The sequence below is a fragment of the Salmo trutta genome, chromosome 6 (genome assembly GCF_901001165.1).
Source record: "Salmo trutta chromosome 6, fSalTru1.1, whole genome shotgun sequence".
NCBI lineage: Eukaryota > Metazoa > Chordata > Actinopteri > Salmoniformes > Salmonidae > Salmo > Salmo trutta.
The window spans coordinates 26,983,607-27,008,051 of NC_042962.1; the positions used below are offsets into that span (position 1 = coordinate 26,983,607).

A 24,445-nucleotide genomic window follows, 5' to 3' on the forward strand; every position below is an offset into this window, starting at 1 on the left:
GGTGTTTATACTTGCGTACTATTGTTTGTACAAATGAACGTGGTACCTTCAGGCGTTTGGAAATTGCTCCCAAGGATGAACCAGACTTGTGGAGGTCCACAACTTTTTTTCTGAGGTCTTGGCTGATATCTTTTGATTTTCCCATGATGTCAAGCAAAGAGGCACTGAGTTTGAATGTAGGCCTTGAAATACATCCACAGGTACACCTCCAATTGACTCAAATGATGTCAATTAGCCTATCAGAAGCTTCTAAAGCCATGACATAATTTTTGGGAATTTTCCAAGCTGTTTAAAGGCACAGTCAACTTAGTGTATGTAAACTTCTGACCCACTGGAATTGTGATACAGTGAATTATAAGTGAAATAATCTGTCTGTAAACAATTGTTGGAAAAATGACCTGTGTCATGCACACAGAAGATGTCCTAACCGACTTGCCAAAACCATAGTTTGTTAAAAACAAATTTGTGGAGTGGTTGAAAACCAAGTTTTAATGACTCCAACCTAAGTGTATGTAAACTTCCGACTTCAACTGTATGTGCATTGCTCTGTCATGAGCATGTTGACAAAATCTTCCCTGTACAGCAATTCTTACCCCTTACAGACTTCCTACACAAACAAGCATGGAATTAGGTCCGTCTTATCATAAAACCACAAAAGGTATTCGTCGGGCCGTGGTTTTAATTGAGTGATAAACAGGATAGCGGGAGGAGGGCGGAGAGTGAGGGATGAAATAGGGGTTAAGGTAAATAACTGGCTGGCGTGAAAGGGCACATTGTCCATGCGATCTTCCTTTAATATGCGCCGTGTGCATCTGCGATAAGATGATTCATTAGATAGGGCCCCACTCTGACAAGCGTCATCGTTCAAGCCTCTGGCTACTGATGGAACAATTCTGCAGCCACCCTGTAAATATGACAAGGTCAGCGTTTTACTGCGACGGGTGCATGCGGATAAGAGGAGGAAGGGCTTTGTTTATTCCCAAAAAGCTTAACATATGGCAGGATGGCTGCCGCGGAGCAACGCCACATAACACACAGCTAAAAAATAAATAAATAAACCCCCAAACAAGATTACTACATAAGAAAATGAAATATTGAGACCATCCAGTCTTTGGAATTATGTTTGTGTGTATTTAGTTAGTGGAAAGTGTTTTTTAAGACTGGTATAGTGTAACATTGACTGAAGAACATGGAAAATATAGTGAAACCATCATTATGTGATGTGATTTCATTTACAAGTAGTTCTAGTCAGGTCTAATGAACACTGTGAAACCTATAGGATACCTCTTTTGATATTACGACTGGTAAAGATCACTAACCTGTCCTTGTGCATTAGTGACCAGTTGCCCCGTGACTCCAGCTTGCAGGTTGGAGAGGGTGTTGCCAAAGACCTGGGATCCGGCCATGGAGCCCATAGCTGCTGCTGCTGCCGCCACCGCAGCCTGGCTGGCCAGAGGGTTCAACTGCAGGGACAGAATCATACAGGTAATGACTGTTACTGTTTGGTTATAAATTAGAACGGTGGTCCGTGTTCTCCAAGTGTTACTGTAAGTAAACAAACATGGGAGACAGTGAAGTAGCTTGACAGAATATGGTGCTGATGCTTTGTTACTAAAGACAGTAGTACTGTGAGGTATATGACCAGTAGTCCATCATCCAGCCCTTAGAAGTGTGTGCCCAGAAGAGAGCCGGGGTGTGGTCCGGGAGGGCAGGGACAGGGGGTGGGGTCTGGGAGGTCAGGGACAGGGGGTGGGGTCCGGGAGGGCAGGGACAGGGTGTAGGGTCCGGGAGGGCAGGGACAGGGTGTAGGGTCCGGGAGGGCAGGGACAGGGTGTAGGGTCCGGGAGGGCAGGGACAGGGGGTGGGGTCTGGGAGGGCAGGGACAGGGGGTAGGGTGCGGGAGGGCAGGGACAGGGGTTAGGATCCGGGAGGGCGGGGACAGGGGGTGGGGTCCGGGAGGGCACAAAGAGGGGGTGGGCCGGTGAATAAGTGCCTGTTTTACCAGTCTAAGGGCTTCCTGTGGCCCTTGGGGCTACCCCAGGGCCCTGCAGCATCTCTGCAGGGACCGGGCAGCCCCAGACCATGTCGGTTTAACAACAGAAGGAGCCATGGTAGCTATGCATCATTGTATCCTCAACCACCTCAACACGCTCCCACTCTGAATCAACATGCCACCATACCGCGCCACCACACTGCTCCTTCCCAGGGTTCAAAAGAAATGACCGCGTTTACCCCTGCTGTAATGGACTCATCTGGAACTGGTGGACAGGCCAAGTGATTGTAAAGGAACGTCTCCCGTGTGGGCAGTGCCCGTGGAGCTCCAGCCTCGTAGGAGCGTGAGATCACCCAGATAAATCAAGCTAACCACATATTAGAGGGTGGGAATGCACTGCTGATTTGGTTGTAGCGCGGCAGAGCAGAGCCTTATTAGGTTGAGTAAGTGGAAAAAAATAGCAGGCCGGCAGAGGAGACCGTCCAATGACTCAAGAGAATAGAGAAATAATAGAAATACTGTTTAGGCTGTGAATAACTATTCCTGGTGGTTGGCAATAATGTTATGCAGAGGGCTAATACATATTCAAAGACGGTTGGAGGAAATATTGAACAGCCTAATAGCACCTTAAAGGGGCAATCTGGAATTCAAACAGAAACAAAGCCATCACCACACCACTTTTTTGGTAAACAGCTGAGGGATGGGGGCGGGAGAAATGTAAATCACTCAAATTCCTATATAGCCTTTATATATCACGCCGAGTAGACAATGTTACAGTCGTGTAAAAACAATATTGATAAGTAGATAGATAACTTACATTATCATTCAGATAGGTCTGGACAAGATCAAAAACTACTCCAGCAAAGGCATAAATTCCACTCCTTTTTCTCTCCGCACAATCGCTCTACGGGGATTTGAGCGTTGTTCAACTGAGACCGCTCAGTTGCCATTCATCTTTTATTGTTCCCTATCACCATGTGTTATTACGCTTTCTGAAATCAAATGATGGAAGAAAAAAAAATGCCACAGAACGATCAATACTTTCTCATTGACAGTAAAGGTTAAGCACATTAAGAATGACACTGCATTTGTCTTACGAAATCATATTTCATGTTGGTGGCCTCAAATTGGCCATGATTGATATTGCGTCCCCTAGTCTGAAAGTCATCCATTTTTTTTTCTCTCTCTCCAGATAATCACAGGATTTTCTCTCTTATGTGCCCGCGCCCCGTTCGTCCTTCTGAAGCAACCTCAGTAGAAAACGTTAAGAAGAAATGTCTTTCCACTTTAGTTATTTACCTTTTACAGCGCATTTGAGTTCATTCAAGCTTTTACTCGTCACTGGCTACTTGACAGCTATCATCATCTCCAAATGATAAAACATTTGCACATCGTTTCCATATATCTTTGGAGGGTTATAACTCTTGACAATTTGATTTGTTCTTCCATGATCTTGTTCCAATCAGAGGCTCATAATTTACAGTTAATTTCCTCTACTGAGGGTAGTAAAGGCCAGAGGAACAAAACAGAAGAGGAAGCATGTATTTCATTACTTGACATTCAGTAATCGTTTTGAAAACATGTCACTCTACAGTGATATGGATGCCCTGAAGGACTCGTGTCATTTTGGATATCCATATTTGCGATGATATCTACCGACTTCTAAACTTATCTCATTCATTTTAGGATCATATTGAAGCTCGTGTCAATGGAGATAGCAGTAGTTTGTTGATTTTTTACATCTCATGGAATCAGCGGGAGTTCAAGATAAACAGGATCAAAATAACCTGGCTACCCCATGGAGTGGCAAGATGCCTTCGTGCCAAAACGTCTTTGGAGTGGGATTGGTACTTAGACAGACTGATAGAGTGTCTAGACTCCTTTTTTTTATGATAAAGTACACAGTGTCGCTTAGCCTTTTTAGCATGACATTGTCTTTTTAGCATGACAATGTCTTTTTAGCATGACTGTCTTTTTAGCATGACATTGTCTTTTTAGCATGACATTGTCTTTTTAGCATGACTGTCTTTTTAGCATGATATTGTCTTTTTAGCATGACATTGTCTTTTTAGCATGACAATGTCTTTTTAGCATGACTGTCTTTTTAGCATGACATTGTCTTTTTAGCATGACATTGTCTTTTTAGCATGACTGTCTTTTTAGCATGATATTGTCTTTTTAGCATGACATTGTCTTTTTAGCATGACATTGTCTTTTTAGCATGACATTGTCTTTTTAGCATGACATTGTCTTTTTAGCATGACATTGTCTTTTTTAGCATGACATTATCTTTTTAGCATGACATTGTCTTTTTTAGCATGACATTGTAGTAGTGAGAGCGAGATATACAGTAGATATAAGGGTTGTCTTCCTTGCAATTCACATGCAAGTTCACACAATGATCTGTATTTGTGGCATATTTTCATAACATCAGAAAAACTAAAACAGCTCCAGGAGAGTGTGACCAGACCCCCATCCTGCGTCCCAAATGGCACCCTATTCCCTAGTGCACTTCTTTTGACCAGGGCCCATAGGGAATCCCATGGCTGAAATCCAGATCTGTGGTGGGGGAATGAAGAGAGTCAGCCAGAACTCAATATCCTGCTTCCTGCTGGAGGAACAGAGCTGGATTTGAGGGGGGGCTTATCTGGGCCGAATCTTCAAATGACTACATGTTTCGGTGAGAAAGTGGTGGGAAAGGGTCGCCTGGGGATATCAGTTAGCCAGTCAGGGATTACATTAATAGATAATCCTCCCTCCATTTCTGAGTGGAGCCGCTCTCTCTCCTCTGCTGAGGGGGGGAGTGAGAGGTGATACAATGGCCAAGCCCAGGTGAGACAGAGAGGATTTGGTTATGTAATCGTTGTGATCGTTTAAAATATCAGGCCCTTAGGCGTTTTGGTTATGCTGGTCTGATAACAGAGGATTTCCTCGTGTAACTGGGTTGATGATGTGTGTTTGGTAATCCCACGGGGTGATGTGCTAGCCTGATAGGGGCACGGTGGAGAGGAGGAGGATGTAGAGAGGGGTGTCTACACAACAGCAGAGCAGAGCAGAGCAGAGCAGAGCCAGGCTTCATGTGGAGGCGGAGAGGTCTAGATCAGTGAACAGACAACGGTATCAGCTCTGACAGAGTCACTTGACTTCCTGATGTAGTTGGCGTCCAGTCAAAATCAAATCAAATCAATAATGTATTGGTCACGTACACATTCTGCAGATGTTGTCGCTGGTGCAGCGAAATGCTTATGCTCCTAGCTCCAGCAGTGCAGTAAAACTTAATGATACAAAACAATACACGCAAATCCCCCCCCCAAAATAAAAAGAAAGGAATTAACAAATATAGAAATATTAGAACCAGCAATATCAGAATCCGGAATATAATATGATGGTGTGTACAGACAGTATGGACAGTATACGAATAGAAAAGGTGTGTACAGAAGTAGTTATACAGGATGAGCCTTGACTTGAATACAGTGTATACATATAAAGTGTTTAAAATAGTATGTAAACATTATTAAAGTGACCAGTGTTCAATGACTATGTAGATAGGGCATCAGTCTCTAAGGTGCAAGGTAGAGTACCAGGTGGTAGGCGGCTAGAACAGTAACTAAGGTTCAGGGCAGGGTGCTGAGTGTAGGTGGAAGCTGTTTTTCAGTCTCTCGGTCCCAGCTTTGATGCACCTGTACTGTCTCCGCCTTCTAGATGGTAGCGGGGTGAACTGGCCTTGGCTCGGGTGGCTGAGGTTCTTGAGAATTTTCTTGGCCTTCCTGTGATACTGGGTGCTGTATATGTCATGGAGGGCAGGCGGTGTGCCCCCGTTGATGCGTCGGGCTGACCGCACCACCCTCTGGGGAGCCCTGCAGTTGTGGACGGTGCAGTTACCGTACCAGGCGGTGATACAGGCCGACAGGATGCTCTCAATGTTGCATTTGTAGAAGCTCCTGACAGTCTTAGGGGCCAAGGGAAATTTCTTCAGCTTCCTGAGGTTGAAGAGGCACTATTTGTCTTTTTTTAACACACTGTCTGCGTGGATGTACCATTTCAGATCGTCAGTGATGTGCACGCTGAGGAACTTGAAGCTTTTCACCCTCTCCACTGCAGCCCCGTCGATGTGGGTGGGGGCGTGCTCCCTGTGCTGTCTCCTGTAATCCACGATCAGCTCCTTCATTTTGCTGATGTTGAGGGAGAGGTTATTTTCCTGGCACCACTCCGTCAGGGCCCTCACCTCCTCCCTGTAGGCTGTCTCATTGTTTTTGGTAACCAGTCCTACAACTGCTGTATTCGTCTGCAAACTTGATGATTAAGTTGGAGACGTGTGTGTCCATGCAGTCATGGACGAACAGGGAGTACAGGAGGGGGCTGAGCACGCACCCTTGTGGGGCCCCAGTATTGAGGGTCAGTGTTGTTTCCTACCTTCACCACCTGGGTTCAGCCCGTCAGGAAGTCCAGAACCCAGTTGCACAGGCTGAGGTTTAGACTCAGGGCCCCGAGCCGTGTCGTTGTCAGTGTGTGTTGTGTGTGTGTGTGAGTAAATTTCCCACCCGGTGTGTGTGTGTGTGTGATACTATTGTGCTTTGAAACTATGCTGCTATGTCCTGTGTAGCTACAGTGTATAAGTGGGCAGCTGAACAACTGTTTGTGGTAGTATTATTGTGTTTGATATCCCTCTGCTATTCAGAGGCTGTTATTCTAGTAAAACGAGAGCGCCGACTGGGCTGTAGCCTAGGATCTTGTATTGGGTAATATGGCTAGCAGTTTGAGGGAGAGCCAGGCATAAGGAGGGGGGATAGCGGTGTTTGACACCTAAACAGGTGATTTTCCGCCACAGTGCTTCCTCTCAACAGCACAACAGGAGGCAGAAAATGACAGACCTGGCCCAGCATTTGTGTTGATTGCGTGTGTTGCAGGAGATAAATAGCGATCTTCCTGTTTGCAGGGCCGCCATGTAAATCATTGTGTTCCAGACTTTTCATCCTCCCGTCAATAGGCTGGTGAATCGGGCGGTTATGGAGTCTTAGTGTTATGGATCTCACTAGTCGCTCACTGTGGCTGAATCGGGACAATAACACGCAAAACAGGAGGCCCATGAGTCTGATAATGACATTAAATAATTGCATAAATACATATTCTGGAGTCACCAGGGAGTGTTGCGTCTTCTGATGCTGTGTCATGTAAAGTCAGGTTCACTGTAGGACCAAAAACCAGTTTGAGACATACAGCAGGTTATCAACACTGGACCACCAGCCACAGATGTTTCCGGTCACTACTACTTGCCATCAGTCTCTATAAGCCTTATTCATCACCCTAACGGTATACATACTGTACAGTACATGGAGTATGGGTCAATATAGAGAAAATAAGGTCCTCGATTCAAGGTAGGTCATTCTTTGATAAAACAGTCACGTTGTTAAAAAGACATGTTTTTTCACCATGGGCAAAAGTTGAGGAGTATTACTATTATGCTCTATTATGCTCACTGTTGCCTGTGCTGTTGCCATTTGACCATGAGGGTCACCCGGGGGCAGTAACCCGTGTAATCTCTGGAATAGGAGAGAAAATAGGCTTTCTGTGAGCGTGGAGAAACCCCCTGGAAACTAAAGTGTCTGACACAAACTAACTGGAGTTTATTCTGGGCAGGCTCTTCTTTATGTGCCTGTTTTTAAGTTAATCCCTTTTTTTTCTCCGGAGGACACAACGGGACAGAACACAGCAGAGGAAATGGGTATCAACCGGGGCCAGACAACAAAAAGGAAGCAACTCACAGGACTTTAGTTTTGATAGGCTTGATGCATGCGCCGCGCAAACTTTTTGACGTTTAGCTCCCCACCCCCCCGAAAACTCACAATAATTGAGCAAAACATAATTATCTGTTGGTTTTGCAGAGATATGTATTGTAAAAGGAAAACAGAATTTTCTAGCATCCCCAATGAGCTTGGAACAACATCCATTATTGTCCTCAGTTCTCTCAGCTCCTTATAAGGTCATTATCAGAGAGCATTTAGCTGGACCAAACTGGACCAAACCACCTAAGAGTGGACAATTACAGTAGGATGAAAATACTTCCTCTAGTGGAACTGCATACACAGCATGTGTAATGGACAAACAAACCTGTACATGAGAGCAGAGTATATCTGACCAGTATTGAAAATAATGTACTTCAGTTTGTCTGAGAGGGTCCTCGTGTAGTAATAGGGATGATAGCGCTAGAAGGAAGCCTGGCAAAGTAACGCAATTGAATGCAGCCAGATACGCACAGCCCCATCTGTCAAAGTAGCACATCCATCTTAAGTCCTTCTGTCATACTCGTCATCACTCAGCCAAAAGTATGGCAAAGTGAACCAAACAGGGAAAATGAACAATCAATAGCGTTATCGCTTCTGGATGAGAGGAACAGGCGTCTATCTCAGGAGGAAAAACAAAAGAAGTTTCCCGTCCCTCGCTCCATTTTTCCCGGGCCCCACCTCGCACATCCCTCCATCCCTCTCTTCTTTCCCCACTCCTGAGTGAATGTAATCAGCTGTGACATGAGAAAGCACGCTCTCCGCCTGCCAGTCCTCTGCTGGGCCTATCTTCCCCAAACAGCTCCCCTCCTTGCCCCAACCTCCTTCCCCTCGCATCCGCCACTAGGCTCATGTACATCGAAATGCCATTAGGCCCTCTCAAACACCTCAAGTCCCTGGGTTGGCCGGGGTGACTGAGGCTCACACACTGCTCCTCCACTCCAGGTCCTCAGAGCTCCGCCTGGGCCACCGATGGGCCTCTGTTACCACTCTACTCATGCGCCACTGTCACAAATCAACATCGGAAAGGACATCGAACATTGACGATGAGGGAAGAGAAAGCCAGAAAGGCATATAGAACGCCAGGGACAGTAAACGCCATGACAATACAACACCACGACAACAGTAACCACACGGACCGTTCTTCTGGCAGTGGACCAGAGACGGGTGGGAGTGGGGAGCGGTGCGTGCTAACGGCGTGACGTCATCCTCTCCCAGCATTCCCGACAACTAGTTAACAGAGGGTGGTTGGGCTGATCAAATAAGATGTGTTAACTCCAGGAAATAGACATCCTTAGTTGGCGTGGAGAATGGCCATATTTAATGAACTTAATGAGGCAGAATGCAAATGAAGGAAGGGCAGAGTGGTGAAAATGTTGGGGCTAACTATAAAGGGATGATTGAGTGCAGGAGAGCAGCCGCCAATCTCCTCTCTCGCCAGCTTCAAGTGAAATGAACAGGGGCTTGAATCGTTACGTCAAACTTGTTCTCGCCCATGTGTTGATAATTGTGGGGCTTGAGAGTTCACAACGGGGACCACAATGTTCAATTTCCTCTGGTCAGAGGGACCACAGACTGTGTGGCTACAACACGTGGCGTATAACATCCCTTTCCTTCTAATTCCTCCCGCCGCTTGAGGAATGGTCCATAATATTAGTCTTTTTATTTTTTTTCAGGTGTGTTACATTTACGGCCACTGGCTATGTGATGAAGTACTATTCGTGGAAATTCGCTGACCATTCCGGTTTTATGAAGTGACATATTTGGTGCAGTTATTTCCGTGTGGTTGTAAAGTTGAGAAACATGAGTTTTTTTTTTGTTTCAAGCCACCTTTCCTCTCCTGCCGCAGATGTAAAACAGCAGAGAGAGTATTACTCTGGCTGAGAGTGTGAAGTGGATGCATTGCGTTCCATGGTCTGTGCTACTTCTCAGTTTACTACAAAAGTAAGTGAAAAATGAAACATCCGGTCAAAAATGCACTGAATAACAAAACCAGATAATCACACGGCAAATCACTAGGGGCTGGTTTCTCGGACACAGACTAAGCAGTCCTAGACTGAAAAGCATTCTCAATGGAGATTCTTCATATTAGGAAGTGCTTTTTAGTCTGTGACCAGGCTTAATCTGTGTCCGGGAAACAACCCCGGGAGATTAATGAAATTATGTTGGGTGTGCATTCAACCGTTTCTGTTAAAAAAAGTGAAGGAACAGCAATCACCTAACAAGATTAAACAAAATATATTGCTTATCTTTGGCCATTTTTTATGACATGATCACGGTAGCCTCCATTCTTTTTCATTTGGCGTAGAAATGCCATCTCTTTTCACGTTGCTGTTGTTTGACATATAAATATAGCATTTGAATGACTTTAATATCCTCCTAATCAATGACCGGTGATCTTTCCATGTCCTCAATTCAATATAGAAAGGGTCATCCGTGATCCGGCTTTATAAACACAATAAAGGTAAATGATTACTCTCCTCTGTGGTGTCCAACAATACAGCCTATAATGAAGAGAAATGAGGGAGATTGAGGGGGAGGCCTGTCACGTGTCATTGGTCGACTCTGAGTCCAGAGATTAATCACAAGAGAGGCGCTCCATGGCCGAGACGTGGTCACCCCAGATCGATAAACCCCACCGCTCGCACACACACGCGCACACACACACACACACACTCTCACACGTTTCAATTTTTCTCAAACCCGTACAAGCATTTTTTTGGAACAACGTTGTTGATTTTCAAAACAGAGTCGACAAGACACAGAACTCTGTGGCCTTTTGCAAAACAGTAAATGCGTTTTTTAAAGTATTTATGTTTTGAGAAGTCGCCTTCTCAAAACATGAATACATTCATCAAAACTATATTATACCGTCCAAATTGCAAATAGATTCATCAAAAGAACACGACTGCCTGCAAAAACATTAACACAGCCACATTTCCTGTATGTCTTGAGTCCAAGCAGACAAAACAGAAAGTTAGTATTCTAAAAATCCCAGTAGATGAACACATTTTCTTTGCTGTTAGTAAAGTACAACTAAACAAAGGTTGCAGAATTATGGGCAATTACTCTCCTTTTATGAATATTTCACCAAACAATTTCATACACATCAAATATTATCCCTGATTAAAAAAAAGTCAGTAAAACATAAGTACATTGTGTGCAGGATTCATTCATCAGTATCATCGCAATCCAATTCCCCGTATTCTGTCACACTATCCACAATAGAAAGACGGAAAGGTGAACACAATGGAGGAACACAACTGATATGAATGTATAGGCCTCGATCCACTCCAAAGCAAAGCTATATAATGGAAGGCCACAATGTTCGAAGAAAAACGAACCCACCCAACTTCATTCTCTGCATGTCTGCAATATTGTAAAAAAATCCTAACAATTAGACGGTCCCCATTGCCTAGATCCTTCCATATATTGTACATGGTGTGACACTGATGGGGTATTTTATAATGTTGTGCAGTAGCATTTACTGATTGCCGGAAACAGTGAACACAGTAGCACACATTTCTCTTCTGATGAAAACAATGCGTTAATATTCTGTGAACAGAACCCTTAACAGTGAATTTTGAATTCACCGATGACATTCGGATGAAAAGTTTCGCAAAAGGTGGTCTAAGATATGCGAGTCGGGTACTAAGGCAAGAGAACCATCAGACGTTCTGTAAACGTACTTGAGCATTGCTGTTCTGCCGTAGATCGTTTCAACACAGATCTCAAAAATTGCTTGAGGAAAAACTAAGTAAAACTATTGACTTTGAATTCTGGTTCATTCACAGAATCTTCCATATCAGTTTCACTCTGCTAATCAAATGGGGCAGAAGATCCCCCACCTGGACGAATACATGATGGCGCATCCCTTTCCTTTATTCCAATGGTGTATCAGCAGTTTAGAGTACAGCTATTGAGTGCCCCCATTAAACCTGAATTAGATCATCTAATTCCAACATAACATGCTAATAAAACATTTTCTGGTCATATTTAGCTCTGACAAGAAATTAAGACTTTTGACTTGGTCTTAGCATGATGCCATAATGTAATAACATTCAATTAAAATAGGAGGCTCTTTGCGATGCTGCTGCTGCTGTGCGATGCGGCTGTTTTCCTTGTGTGAGCCCGAAGCTCTGTTTGCGGTCACTAATGGGCATCAGAAATTACAGGCCGCAGAATCGTGCCCTGCGGGAGGATTGGCCTCCTCAGTGGAGCGGAGCACTTAGAACGTAGCCTGTGTCTGGGAGCCTACTGGAGGGGGGGGGGGGGGCTCAATGTCACGGCTTACCCTCATAATTAAAGAAACCCTATTCTGTGTCCACTGTTAAGTGAGCCTTGGCTCAGCTCCTCATCTCCAAGGCTCAACTGTGGGCGTCTAATGTGTGTTGCACCCAATGTGAGCGTGGGCTGATCTGGGCACCAAGTCTGTCTACTGGCCATCTGCTCTGGGCTGGTAGCCTCCTCTCTTCAGCCTCTCGTCAGCCTCTCTTCAGCCTCCTCTCCTCTGCCCAGTGGGAGAGGAAGGCTGGCTGGGGAAGAGGAACAAGCTCCAAAACACAGATGGGAAGCAGCAAATAGGTGAGCATGTCGCTGTTCAGCTACTGTACACAGTAACAGAGTGCTGTGTAAAGAAAACCTGCTTGCAGTGGTGGAAAAAGTCCCTAATTGTCATATTTGAGTAAAAGTAAAAGTGAAAGTCACCCAGTAAAATACCACTTGAGTAAAAGTAAAAATAATTTCAAAAATATACTTAAGTATCAAAAGTAAAAGTATAAATCATTTCAAATTCCTTATTTTGAACCAGACAGCAATATTTTCTTGTTTCTTTTATTTACGGATCACCAGGGGCAAAGCATGTACACTACATGACCAAACGAATGAGGACACCTGCTCGTCGAACATCTCATTCCAAAATCATGGACATTAATATGGAATATCTCCCCCTTTTGCTGCTATAACAGCCTCCACTCTTCTGGGAAGGCTTTCTTGCTAGATTTTGGAACATTGCTGTGGGACTTGCTTCCATTCAGCAACAATAGCGTTAGTGAGGTTGGGCACTTATGTTGGGCGATTAGGCCTGGCTCGCAATCGACATTCCAATTCATCCCAAAAGTCTTCAATCGAGTTGAGGTCAGGGCTCTGTGAAGGCCAGTCAAGTTCTTCCACACTGATCTTGACAAACCATTTCTGTATGGTCCTCGCTTTGTGCATGGGGGCATTGTCATGCTGAAACAGGAAAGGGCCTTCCCTAAACTGTTGCTACAAAGTTGGAAGCACAGGATTGTCTAGAATGTCATTGTATGCTGTAGCGTTAAGATTTCCCTTCAATGGAATTAAGAGGCCTAGCCCGAACCATGAAAAACAGCCCCAAACCATTATTCCTCCTCCACCAAACTTTACAGTTGGCACTATGTATTCGAGCAGGTAGCGTTCTCCTGGCATCTGCCAAACCCAGATTAGTCGGTCGGACTGCCAGATGATGAAGCGTGATTCATCACTCCAGAGAACACGTTTCCACTGCTCCGGAGTCCAATGGAGGCAAACTTTACACCACTCCAGCTGACTCTCGGCATTGCGCATGGTGATCTTAGGCTTGTGTGCGGCTGCTCTGCCATGGAAACCAATTTCATAGAGCTCCCAACGAAGAGTTATTGTGCTGACGTGCTTCCAGAGGGAGATTGGAACTCAGTAGTGAGTTTTGCAACCGAGGACAGACAATTTTTACTCGCTACTCGCTTCAGCACTCCGCAGTCCCATTCTGTGAGCTTGTGTGGCCTACTACTTCGCGGCTGAGCTGTTGTTGCTCCTAGACGTTTCCACTTCACAGTAACAGCATTACAGTTGACCAGGGCAGCTCTAGCAGGGCAGAAACTGACTTGTTGGGAAGGTGGCATCCTATGATGGTGCCACGTTGAAAGTCACTGAGCTCTTCAGTACAGGCCATTCTACTGCCAATGTTTGTCTATGGAGATTGCATGTCTGTGTGCTCGATTTTATACACATGTCCCAATACATGTAGATAGTATATATATATATATATACTAACAGTTGAAGTCGGAAGTTTACATACACTTAGGTTGGAGTCATTAAAACTTGTTTTTCAACCACTCCACAAATTTCCTGTTAACAAACTATAGTTTTGGCAAGTCGGTTAGGACATCTACTGTGTGCATGACACAAGTAATTTGTCCAACAATTGTTTACAGACAGATTATTTCACTTATAATTCACTGTATCACAATTCCAGTGGGTCAGAAGTTTACATACGTTAAGTTGACTGTGCCTTTAAAAAGCTTGGAAAATTACCAAAAATGATGCCATTGCTTTAGAAGCTTCTGACAGGCTAATTGACATCATTTGAGTCAATTGGAGGTGCACCTGTGGAGGTATTTCAAGGCCTACCTTCAAACTCAGTGCCTCTTTGCTTGACATCATGGGAAAATCAAAAGAAATCAGCCAAGGCCTCAGAAAAAAATTGTAGACCTCCACAAGTCTGGTTCATCCTTGGGAGCAATTACCAAACACCTGAAGGTACCACATTCATCTGTACAAACAATAGTACGCAAGTATAAACACCATGGGACCATGCAGCTGTTAAACTGCTCAGGAAGGAGACGCCTTCTGTCTCCTAGAGATGAACGTACTTTGGTGCGAAAAGTGCCAATCAATCCCAGAACAACAGCAAAGGACATTGTGAAGATGCTGGAGGAAACAGGTACAAAAGTATCTATATCCACAGTAAAACAAGTCCTATATCGACATAACCTGAAAGGCTGCTCAGCAAGGAAGAAGACACTGCTCCAAAACCGCCATAAAAAAACCAGACTATGGTTTGCAACTGCACATGGGGACAAAGATCGTACATTTTGGAGAAATGTCCTCTGGTCTGATGAAACAAAAATAGAACTGTTTGGCCATAATGATCATCGTTATGTTTGGAGGAAAAAGGGGGAGGCTTGCAAGCCGAAGAACATCATCCCAACCGTGAAGCACAGGGGTGTCAGCATCATGTTGTGGGGGTGCTTTGCTGCAGGAGGGACTGGTGCACTTCACAAAATAGATGGCATCATGAGGTAGGAAAATTATGTGGATATATTGAAGCAACATCTCAAGACATCAGTCAGGAAGTGAAAGCTTGGTCGCAAATGGATCTACCAAATGGACAATGACCCCAAGCATACTTCCAAAGTTGTGGCAAAATGGCTTAAGGACAACAAAGTCAAGGTATTGGAGTGGTCATCACAAAGCCCTGACCTCAATCCTATAGAAAATGTGTGGGCAGAACCTGACTCAGTTACACCAGCTCTGTCAGGAGGAATGGGCCAAAATTCACCCAACTTATTGTGGGAAGTTTGTGGAAGGCTACCTGAAACGTTTGACCCAAGTTAAACAATTTAAAGGCAATGCTACCAAATACTAATTGAGTGTATGTAACTTCTGACCCACTGGGAGTGTGATGAAAGAAATAAAAGCTGAAATAAATCATTCTCTCTACTATTATTCTGACATTTCACATTCTTAAAATAAAGTGGTGATCCTAACTGACCTAAGACAGGGAATTTTTACTTATATGTCAGGAATTGTGAAAAACTGAGTTTTAAATGTATTTGGCTAAGGTGTATGTAAACTTCCGACTTCATCTGTATAATGCAGAATTCCCTAATTTGAAAAGGGTTTCCACATACTTGTGTGTATATAGAGTATGTTTAGTGAGTCGGCCAGATCAGAGGCAGTAGGGATGACCATGGACGTTTTCTTTATGTGTGCGAATTTTACAATTTTCCTGTTCTGCTAAGCATTCAAAATGTAACGAGTACTTTTGGGTGTCAGGGAAAATGTACGGAGTAAAAAGTGCATTCTTTTCTTTAGGAATGTAGTGAAGTAAAAGTAAAAGTTGTCAAAAATATGAATAGTAAACTAAAGTACAGATACCCCAAAATAACTACTTAATTATTTTACACCACTGCCTGCTTGTTACATCCCTAATTCAAGAATGGCAGTAAATGCAAAATTCCGGGAACTTTCAATAAATTCACAGGTTTTCCATAAATCCTGGTTGGCGATTCGTAATTTCCTGCTTATTCTCTCCTGATTCCAAGTATAATTTTTTTTCTCGAAAATATAGTAAACATGAATATGCTTATTTTTGGGACTTATTCCAAATTTCATTGGCCTGAGTCTGAATATTTCCTAGGCCCTAATCCCTCTCATTTGAAGTAAATAAAAGTAGCATTGCTGTCATGGCTGTTTCCCTCATCTGGCTCCCCTTATGCACTATAATTATTCATATGGAAAATGTGGCGCTGTCTGTTGATGGGCAACAGTCTTATTTTCTGCTTCAGTCAACAGTGCACATTTGTATTTCTAAATTGTGGTGGTGGTGCGGAGGTCGTTACGTAAGGCAATTTTCTGCCTTCTTAAGAGCCGGATCTCCTGTGCATTAATGAGACTACCTCCCTCCACCCCCTCCCAACCTGAGCAGCTAAGGAACCCGACTACTCACAAGGCCCTACTTCTAGCACTAGACGGCAGTGACGGCACTACACATGAGCCTTCATCCTTCCACAGACCCCAGCAGCACAATTACACACAAGTTTATTAAAAAAAATATATATATTTGTAAACAACAAATTCATTTGATGTGGTGGTTTATGAAATCTGATATCAATTCTGCCGTATTTAATTCGTTAGTAGTTAATTGCGATTATGACCATATGACAGTGGTGTGTGTATTAAGTCTATGACTTCTTTTTAGTTACTTCTAACACTGCATTTTTGTTCACTAAAGAATATTCGATTTTCTCATGAGATTTCTGAGACGTAAATGGGCAATTTCATAGACTTAAGTCGGTCCGGAAAATGGAAATCATGGGTACATTTAAGCATGCTTAGGGGCATGTCATTTTAATTTAGATTTAAACCGCGGCGGATTTATCAGGGGCTGCAGGCGCGTACCTGATCTGGAAAAATCAATGAATCGACGTGCAGGAGCCCTTTAATACACATGTTAATATAATGGGAATAACACCCCCTACCCCCCCCCCCCCCCCCCCCCCAGAAAGAGAGGAAAGGGGCAGATTGGAGGATTCTGACTCTAACAGCGGTTGACAAAGGAAAAAGTGCGCTGCAGCGGAAGACAGTGACACGGGTGTTTGAAGGAGCATCAGCTGGAGACAAAAGCAGTTGAGATGGGCTGGAGACCGACCGAGGGGAGGGAGGGAGATGGAGAGAGTGCAGACAGCCAGGCCCCTGAAAGCCTGTTGTGGTTGGCAGGTGCTGACCTTGGTGACGATGGGTTTTCACGAGAGGGCTCTAATGAAGCCTGATTGCCAGGGACTGCTGACGGGGAGTCAGGAGCGGAGGGGAGAGAAGAGGGGAGAAGGAAGAAGGAGCGAGAAAAGGATAGGGGAGAGAGAGGGCTCAGGTAATTGCAGCACTTGTGGGTCTGAGGCCCCACGGCCCTGTGATGTCGGGGTCCACTGAGGAAGAGAGAGAGAGAGAGAGAGAGAGAGAGAGAGAGATTTTGATGGTAAATTGTGGAGAGCTGGGACAAGAGGGAGGCAGGGAGAGAGCAGGGCTCTGGGGTGTAATTACCCCAGTGAGTTTGTGGGATGGCAGGAAAGAGAAGAGTGGACAGGCCCAGTGTGGAGCTCTGACAGGGACGGAGGAGAGGAAAGCAGAGGACTGCAGGGGGGAGGCCAGACACACGGCAGGAAGCTGACGAAGGGATAGAGGATGGAGGATGGAGACAGGACATACTGTAAGCCCTGAAACCACAGAGCTAGACACCGCTAGACACTGCGCCAAGGTCAAGGGCTATTAGTGAACACACAACACATAGTTGTGTGACAGGACAGCCCAGACCAAGACAAAAGATAGTTAGGCTGGAAAATACAAGATACTGTACATGAGCCTCTGGAAGTTGTTGCTCAACAAGAAACAGCAGATAATGTTCAGGCAGACTGCGTATTGTAGCTAACCAATCAGACAGTTTGTAAAGCAGGAACGGGGAGAAAGGACAAATGAGAAATAAAACAAGAATGGAAGAGAATGATAACATGTGGAAGAATGAATGTATGTACTTCGTAACCCTGCACATCGCCTCTGTACTGGTACCCCTTGTACATAGACAATTCAATGTGTATCTATTATTTCTTTATTATTACGTGTTTTACCTTTCTATTATTTCTCTATTTTCTTTCTCCCTGTATTGTTGGGAAGGGCCCGTAACTAAGCATTTCACTGTTAGTCCACACCTGTTGTTTACGAAGCGTGCGATGAATAAAACTCGATTTGACGCGTGAGTTTGTGTGCATGCCTGTATACAGTATGCGTGCGTCTGCGGCGTGCGTGTGTGTGTGTGTATGTGTACATGCAAACAACATCCGTGTGTATACATGTGTGTGTGTAAGTGCTAGCTCCAGTGGATGGCACACAGGGGTCACGAGGGCCCGGGCTCAGCGAATTGAATAAGAGAGAGTTGATGGGCTGGCCTAAGCCCCCCGCTGCCGCCGGATCAGTATGTAGCAGCCTCTCTCTCCCTCCTCTGCCTCTCCCTGCCGGGGCCGATGTAACTCAGTGGACTGGCAAATTACACCAGACCTACAGCTGTAGCCCGACATTATGATTAATTTGATCAGTAATTTCTCCTGTTTTTCATTTTAATCGCCGTGACTATTCTGCTGTGGCAGGTCTTTCAGATCTAATTAAGATCAATTCCGCTGTAACAGACTTGGGCGAGCGCCGCGCACCCCGTCAAATCCCTGAGCTCTGCTGGGCGTGGAGAAAACCTGCTCCTCTAATCAATCAACTTCCAGCAAATTCAGCCCGGCTGCAGCAATCAGCCTATTAACACACTTAAGCAAATTTCATAATCTCCCTCCCTGTCTATTTGTCATCACTGTGGAGGGGAGGCTGAGGCCATTGCCTGTGACTGCCTGGAACTCAGCATGCTGGAGAGGGATGGGAGAGGTAGCAGAGTGGTAGAGGCTTCTGTGGTGGAGACACACTGAGGAGTGGGAGAGTGAAACTCACGTCAAACTGTGGAGAGTCCGCCAATAACCTTAGGGCTGCTAGGCTACTCTACTGAAACAAAAACAAGGGAGAATTGTCTCAAAGCAACAGTTTTGGTTTTTCTTCATCCACTGTAATGTTGATATTGGTAAGCCAGTGGATATTTGTGCTGCCCTCTCCGTACAAAGACCGTTTTCCCATTGGCGACAGCAAAGGGTTATTTTCGAGAGGTTCTCGAGAGGTATTGATTCTCGAGAGAGAGTAAACTTGCGAAATTATCACGTCTGGAGCGCTACCTCCGGAGATCGCGGACAACACTCGCAGTTGACCCTGGAGCAGGGCAGTGTGAACACAATATGTCGTTGAGCTCAACACTACAGTAGGATATAAATGGTCAGTGGTAACCCGTAATTCAGGGCAGGTGGGGCAGTGCCACACCTGTTTTGAGCCACACCTGTTTAGCTATAAAAAAAAAAATATATATATACACACTGTATATATTTTTGTGTTGTTGTTGCCTGATTTGGCATTAATGCGTGTCACATATCAGTTTGCAAACAATGTAAAAATGTAGTTAATAAAGCTGCATACAAACATGGTCTCTTTTTTGCGTTCTTGAGGAAGGCAGCTCCAAAATGCAGGTGTTTCAACCTAGCTCAGTGCTTTCTGTGGTCATTGGGCAGCCAGGGGAAAATACGGAGCATAGGGGTTGGTAATGTTCTCTAGTTGCGCCGTGATTGGCTCAGGGTTCTGTCACTTATGGGGACACCACGTCACCGCAAAATCTACAGGGAGAGCTCGAACATTCAAGCCCATTGGGTGCTGCCATAGATTTACATTAGAAGTGCCCATCCAAGAAGGCTCAAGGTCATTGGTCATTACAGATAAAATGACGTCAAATCACGTTACATCTACAGGAGTTTTGATTGGGCTGATCATGTCAACATTATACTTTCAAAATCTTACCTAGCAAGGTATAGGTGCTCATCGGACATAAACATTACACAACAAGTTGGAGGTGCTCATTGGACATAAACATTACACAACAAGTTGGAAATCGCAAATTCAAGAATGAGTTTGGGAAGAATCAGTGGCCAACTGCAAGCGTTGCAAAGCAATCACTAGCCTGCTATTCAGGGGAGTGGGTGTGTGGTCCAAGTCTGGGTTTAAGAGTATTTTTTCCAAGCTTAAAAGGATAAACATTCATATGCAACACCATATGCCAGAAAAGTTTGAATACATTGGCCATGCTGTCAATCCTGCATGACTTCTGCCGCGTTCAAAACAACTGGAAACTCTGAACTGGGAAATCTGACTTCAGTAAGTTCAACAGAACTGGGAACTCTGAAAAGAACGAGCTCCGACTGGGAAAATGCGTTTTGAACGGTCTTCCAACTGGGAATTCCAAGTCGGGAACTCTGGCCTCTGTCTAGAGCTCCGACCTGAAGATCACTGACGTCATGATTCAACCTTGTTTTTTTCAGAGTTCCCAGCTGTCATGAAAGCACCATAAATCCAGAGAATGCCTGACTTTGATGACAAAGTTAGATGACAAAATTTGCTCTCAAGAAGGAACGCCGCGCCACCTTCCTGTTCAAGTGAGCACAACAAGGTGAGTGCAAAAAACTATTGTATGCTGCTGCATAAATGATGTAATATGCCAGGGAGATATGTACAGTATACTGTAGCTAAGAAAGTAATACTATGTGTATGTTGTGTAGTAAGTTGTTAGTAGCCCATGTTCCTCACTCTAATAATTTGGTCCCTTTCCCCCTCATAACTTAGCCTACTGTTCTGACTTGGTGGTGCACATGTAGCCTATAGCCTGTTTTAGAGAAACGTCATCAATCATTGAGTATTGTAAGAGCTTTCATTATCTGCTCATATGCCCCTTTTATTTCTCCTACAGTTGGCGTACAGGGAGAATACTGTAAGAACGGTCCATGTTCTGAATTCTGTCGCTGTACATTTCAAAAGTGCTGAACAAATAGTTATATTGACTACGTCCGTCCTAGCTCGCTCATTAATGTCTTCATCGAAATGACTGACTGCTTCTCGTCCGCGCGCTGTTCCCTTATGCCAAAGTTTGCACATCTCTGTTGTCAGTAGAAACCACGTTTGTTTAAGCAAGCAGCCATATCAGCTATGTTTTTTAAAAAGACAGTAAATGAGGCTGAACGAACTGTTTCGCTGACAGACAAGGCTCATACTGATAGCCAGGTGTAGCGGTGGTAAGGATTCACTCCTTGGTGCTGAAAAGAAAGCTCTGCTGTTGGGACATCTTTGTGTAAACCCTAACAGTTTGTGGGCACCGTTTGTCACCGTTATAATGCAATTCATGTATTGTTTAGTGTTGTGGATTTGCTGGCATGCGTGAACAAAAAAAAAAAATGGGGAGTTTGCCCCACCAAGATTTACATGCTAAAATCACCACTGTAAATGTAATAGCAGAGCAATGTTTTTGAAACAGCTGAAATGTATAGATATTTGAGACTTGTTTTATAGATTTTTTTACCTGAAAGTGCAGTAAAAACCTGTTACTGTAGCTAAGAAAGTTTAGCTAGAAGTAACTCTTTGCTTTTGTCTTGAAGCTAAAATAATGAGTGTACAGACCTTTAATTGTCTGCACGTGATTGTGTATTTTTGCAATATTCAAGTGTACTATGTTGCAATAATTACAGCCAGGTCAGTATTTGACGTCCATCCATGTCTGAGGACGTTGGGAGATGATGTGAAAACCGTCCACTAGGGGCAACAGTGAGCGCTGTTAACTTCAAGTAGGTCTCAGTTTTGCTGCGGTGTGGACGGGGATGGTGGATGGGAGTAAGCATCTGCCTTTGGTGCCATTAACTCCACATTTTTTAAGGTTAGGGTTAAGTTTAAGGTTAGGGTCAAGTTTAAGGTTAGGGGTAAGTTTAAGGTTAGGGGTAAGTTTAAGGTTAGGGGTAAGTTTAAGGTTAGGGGTAAGTTTAAGGTTAGGGGTAAGTTTAAGGTTAGGGGTAAGTTTAAGGTTAGGGTCAAGTTTAAGGTTAGGGGTAAGTTTAAGGTTAGGGGTAAGTTTAAGGTTAGGGGTAAGTTTAAGGTTAGGGGTAAGTTTAAGGTTAGGGGTAAGCATCTGCATTCGGTGCCAAAAGTTGCATGTTTGAATCCAGCAATAGAAAGTTGTTTTGAGATTTTTGTTTTAAGCCTTAGGTTAATCATTCTGAGTTAATGCCTAACCTTAACATTTCGGAGTTAATGCCTAAACTTAAGCCTAACCTTAAAAATGTGGAGTTAATGCCTAAACTTGACATTTGAGAAACATGGATGAATGTCTGCATGAAGAGTTGCCTGCTTAATGTTGGCAAGTAGCTAACTAGCCAGTAGAATAGTTTGCAGTAGTTAGCCTCCTGGCTAGTGGCTACTGTGACATTTACGGTACTTTTGAGCTGCGAAGCAAGAACGCCAACCAAACTCTTTCTCGGCTTGTGACATTCCTGTTGCTAATGTGAATTGAAAAGTGTTTGTACATACACTATATATACAAAAGTATGTGGACACCCCTTCAAATTAGTGGATTCGGCTATTTCAGCTACACCCATTGCTGACAGGTGTATAAAATCAAGCACACAGCCATGAAATCTCCATATACAATTGGCAATAGAATATTACATTGGCAAAAGAATGACCTGTACTGAAGAGCTCAGTGACTTTCAGCGTGGCACCGTCATAAGATACCACCTTTCCAACAAGTAAGTTCGTCACATTTCTGCCCTGCTAGAGCTGCCCCGGCCAATTGTATGTGCTGTTATTGTGAAGTAGAAACATCTAGGAGCAACAATGGCTCAGCCGCGAAGTGGTAGGCCACACAAGCTCACAGAACGGGACCGCGGAGTGCTGAAGCGTGTAAAAATCCTCTGTTCTCGGTTGCAACACTCACTACCGAGTTCCAAACTGCCTCTGGAAGCAACGTCAGCACAAGAACTGTTCGTCGGGAGCTTCATGAAATGGGTTTCCATGGTCGAGCAGCCACACGCAATGCCAAGCGTCGGCTGAAGTGGTATAAAGCTCAGCGATATTGTACTCTGGAGCACACTTCAGGGAAAGGGGGATAACTAGTCAATTGTACAACTGAAATGTGTCTTCTGCATTTAACCCAACACCTCTGAATCAGAGAGGTGCGGGGACTGCCTTAATCAACATCCACATCTTCAGCACCCGGGGAACAGTGGGTTAACTGCCTTGCTCAGGGGCAGAACAACAGATTTTTACCTTGTCAGCTCAGGGATTTCAATCCATGAACTTTTTGTTCACTGGCCCAACTCTCTAACCACTAGGCTACCTCACCATCTGACAATCTGACGGACGAATCTGGGTTTGGTGGATGCTAGGAGAACGTTACCTGCCCGAATGCATAGTGCCAACTGTAAAGTTTGGTGGAGGAGGAATAATGGTCTGGGGCTGTTTTTCATGGTTCGGGCTAGGCCCCTAAGTTCCAGTGAAGGGAAATCTTAAAGCATACAGTTAAATTCTAGACGATTCTCTGCTTCCAACTTTGTGGCAACAGTTTGAAGAAGGCCCTTTCCTGTTTCAGCATGACAATGCCCCTGTGCACAAAGCGAGGTCCATACAGAAATGGTTTGTCTAGATCGGTGTGGAAGAACTTGACTGGCCTGCACAGAGCCCTGACCTCAACCCCATCAAACATCTTTGGGATGAATTGGAACGCCGACTGCGAGCCAGGCCTAATCGCCCAACATCAATCCCCGACCTCACTAATGCTTTGTAGCTGAATGGAAGCAAGTCCCCTCAGCAATGTTCCAACATCTAGCGGAAAAGCCTTCCGAGAAGAGTGGAGGATGTTATAGCAGCGAAGGGGAGACCAACTCCATATTAATTCCCATGATTTTGGAATGAGATATTTTGGTCATGTAGTGTATTATGTCAATTGAGATTTTCGGCCTGATAACTCTATTCAGTGAGAATCAGCTCACAGACATCTAGAGCTGTTGATTCTATTCACCTCCCAGTGATGGACAATTGGGAGAGTAATAGTCTCCTAATGAATGTTTGTCTATCTGACACTCCTTCTGGTTATTAAAACTAATGGCTGTGGTTATTAAAACAAATGGTTGAATGGCTGAGTGGTCATGTGTGTGTGAATAATAGGAGATGAAATGAGAGCTGTTATCTTTGCTAGAGTGCATCTCAAATGGCACCCTATTCCCTATATAGTGTACTATTTTTAACCAGAGCCTTATGAAAAAGTAGTGAAAAGTAGTGCAGTAAATAGGGAGCCATTTGGGACACAGCCCTAGCACGCACGCACGCACGCACACACACACACAAAATGGAGGGTGCAGATCTGTCTGTCTGTCTGCCTGCCTGCCTGCCTGCCTGCCTGCCTGTCTGTCTATGTTTCTACGTATCTATCCCTGGATAAGAGCGTCTGCTAAATGACTAAAATGTAAATGTATCCCCAGTCATCATAATCAGGATCTCAGCTTCTTAATCCAATAGTAAGGATGAGGTCTGGTGGTGAAACTAGTGAAGGATTTCATTACAGTACAAATAGATTATGATTGCTCATTAATTGTGCTAGTAAACAGAGGAGCATTATATTTAATTGTGAGTACGTCAGGCACTGCGGTATGTCAGGCAGGGATTGCTCTCT

At 44.3% G+C, this 24,445-nt stretch overlaps 1 protein-coding gene across 1 annotated transcript in view; it reads right to left on the reverse strand.

The window, feature by feature from the left end:
* Nucleotides 1–24,445, reverse strand: part of LOC115195769 (POU domain, class 6, transcription factor 2) — a 91,500-nt gene that overhangs the window by 21,996 nt on the left and 45,059 nt on the right. The window contains exon 6 of the mRNA XM_029756000.1: nucleotides 1,320–1,463. Coding sequence (XP_029611860.1) covers nucleotides 1,320–1,463 — 144 coding nt within the window. The remainder of the gene's footprint in view (nucleotides 1–1,319; nucleotides 1,464–24,445) is intronic.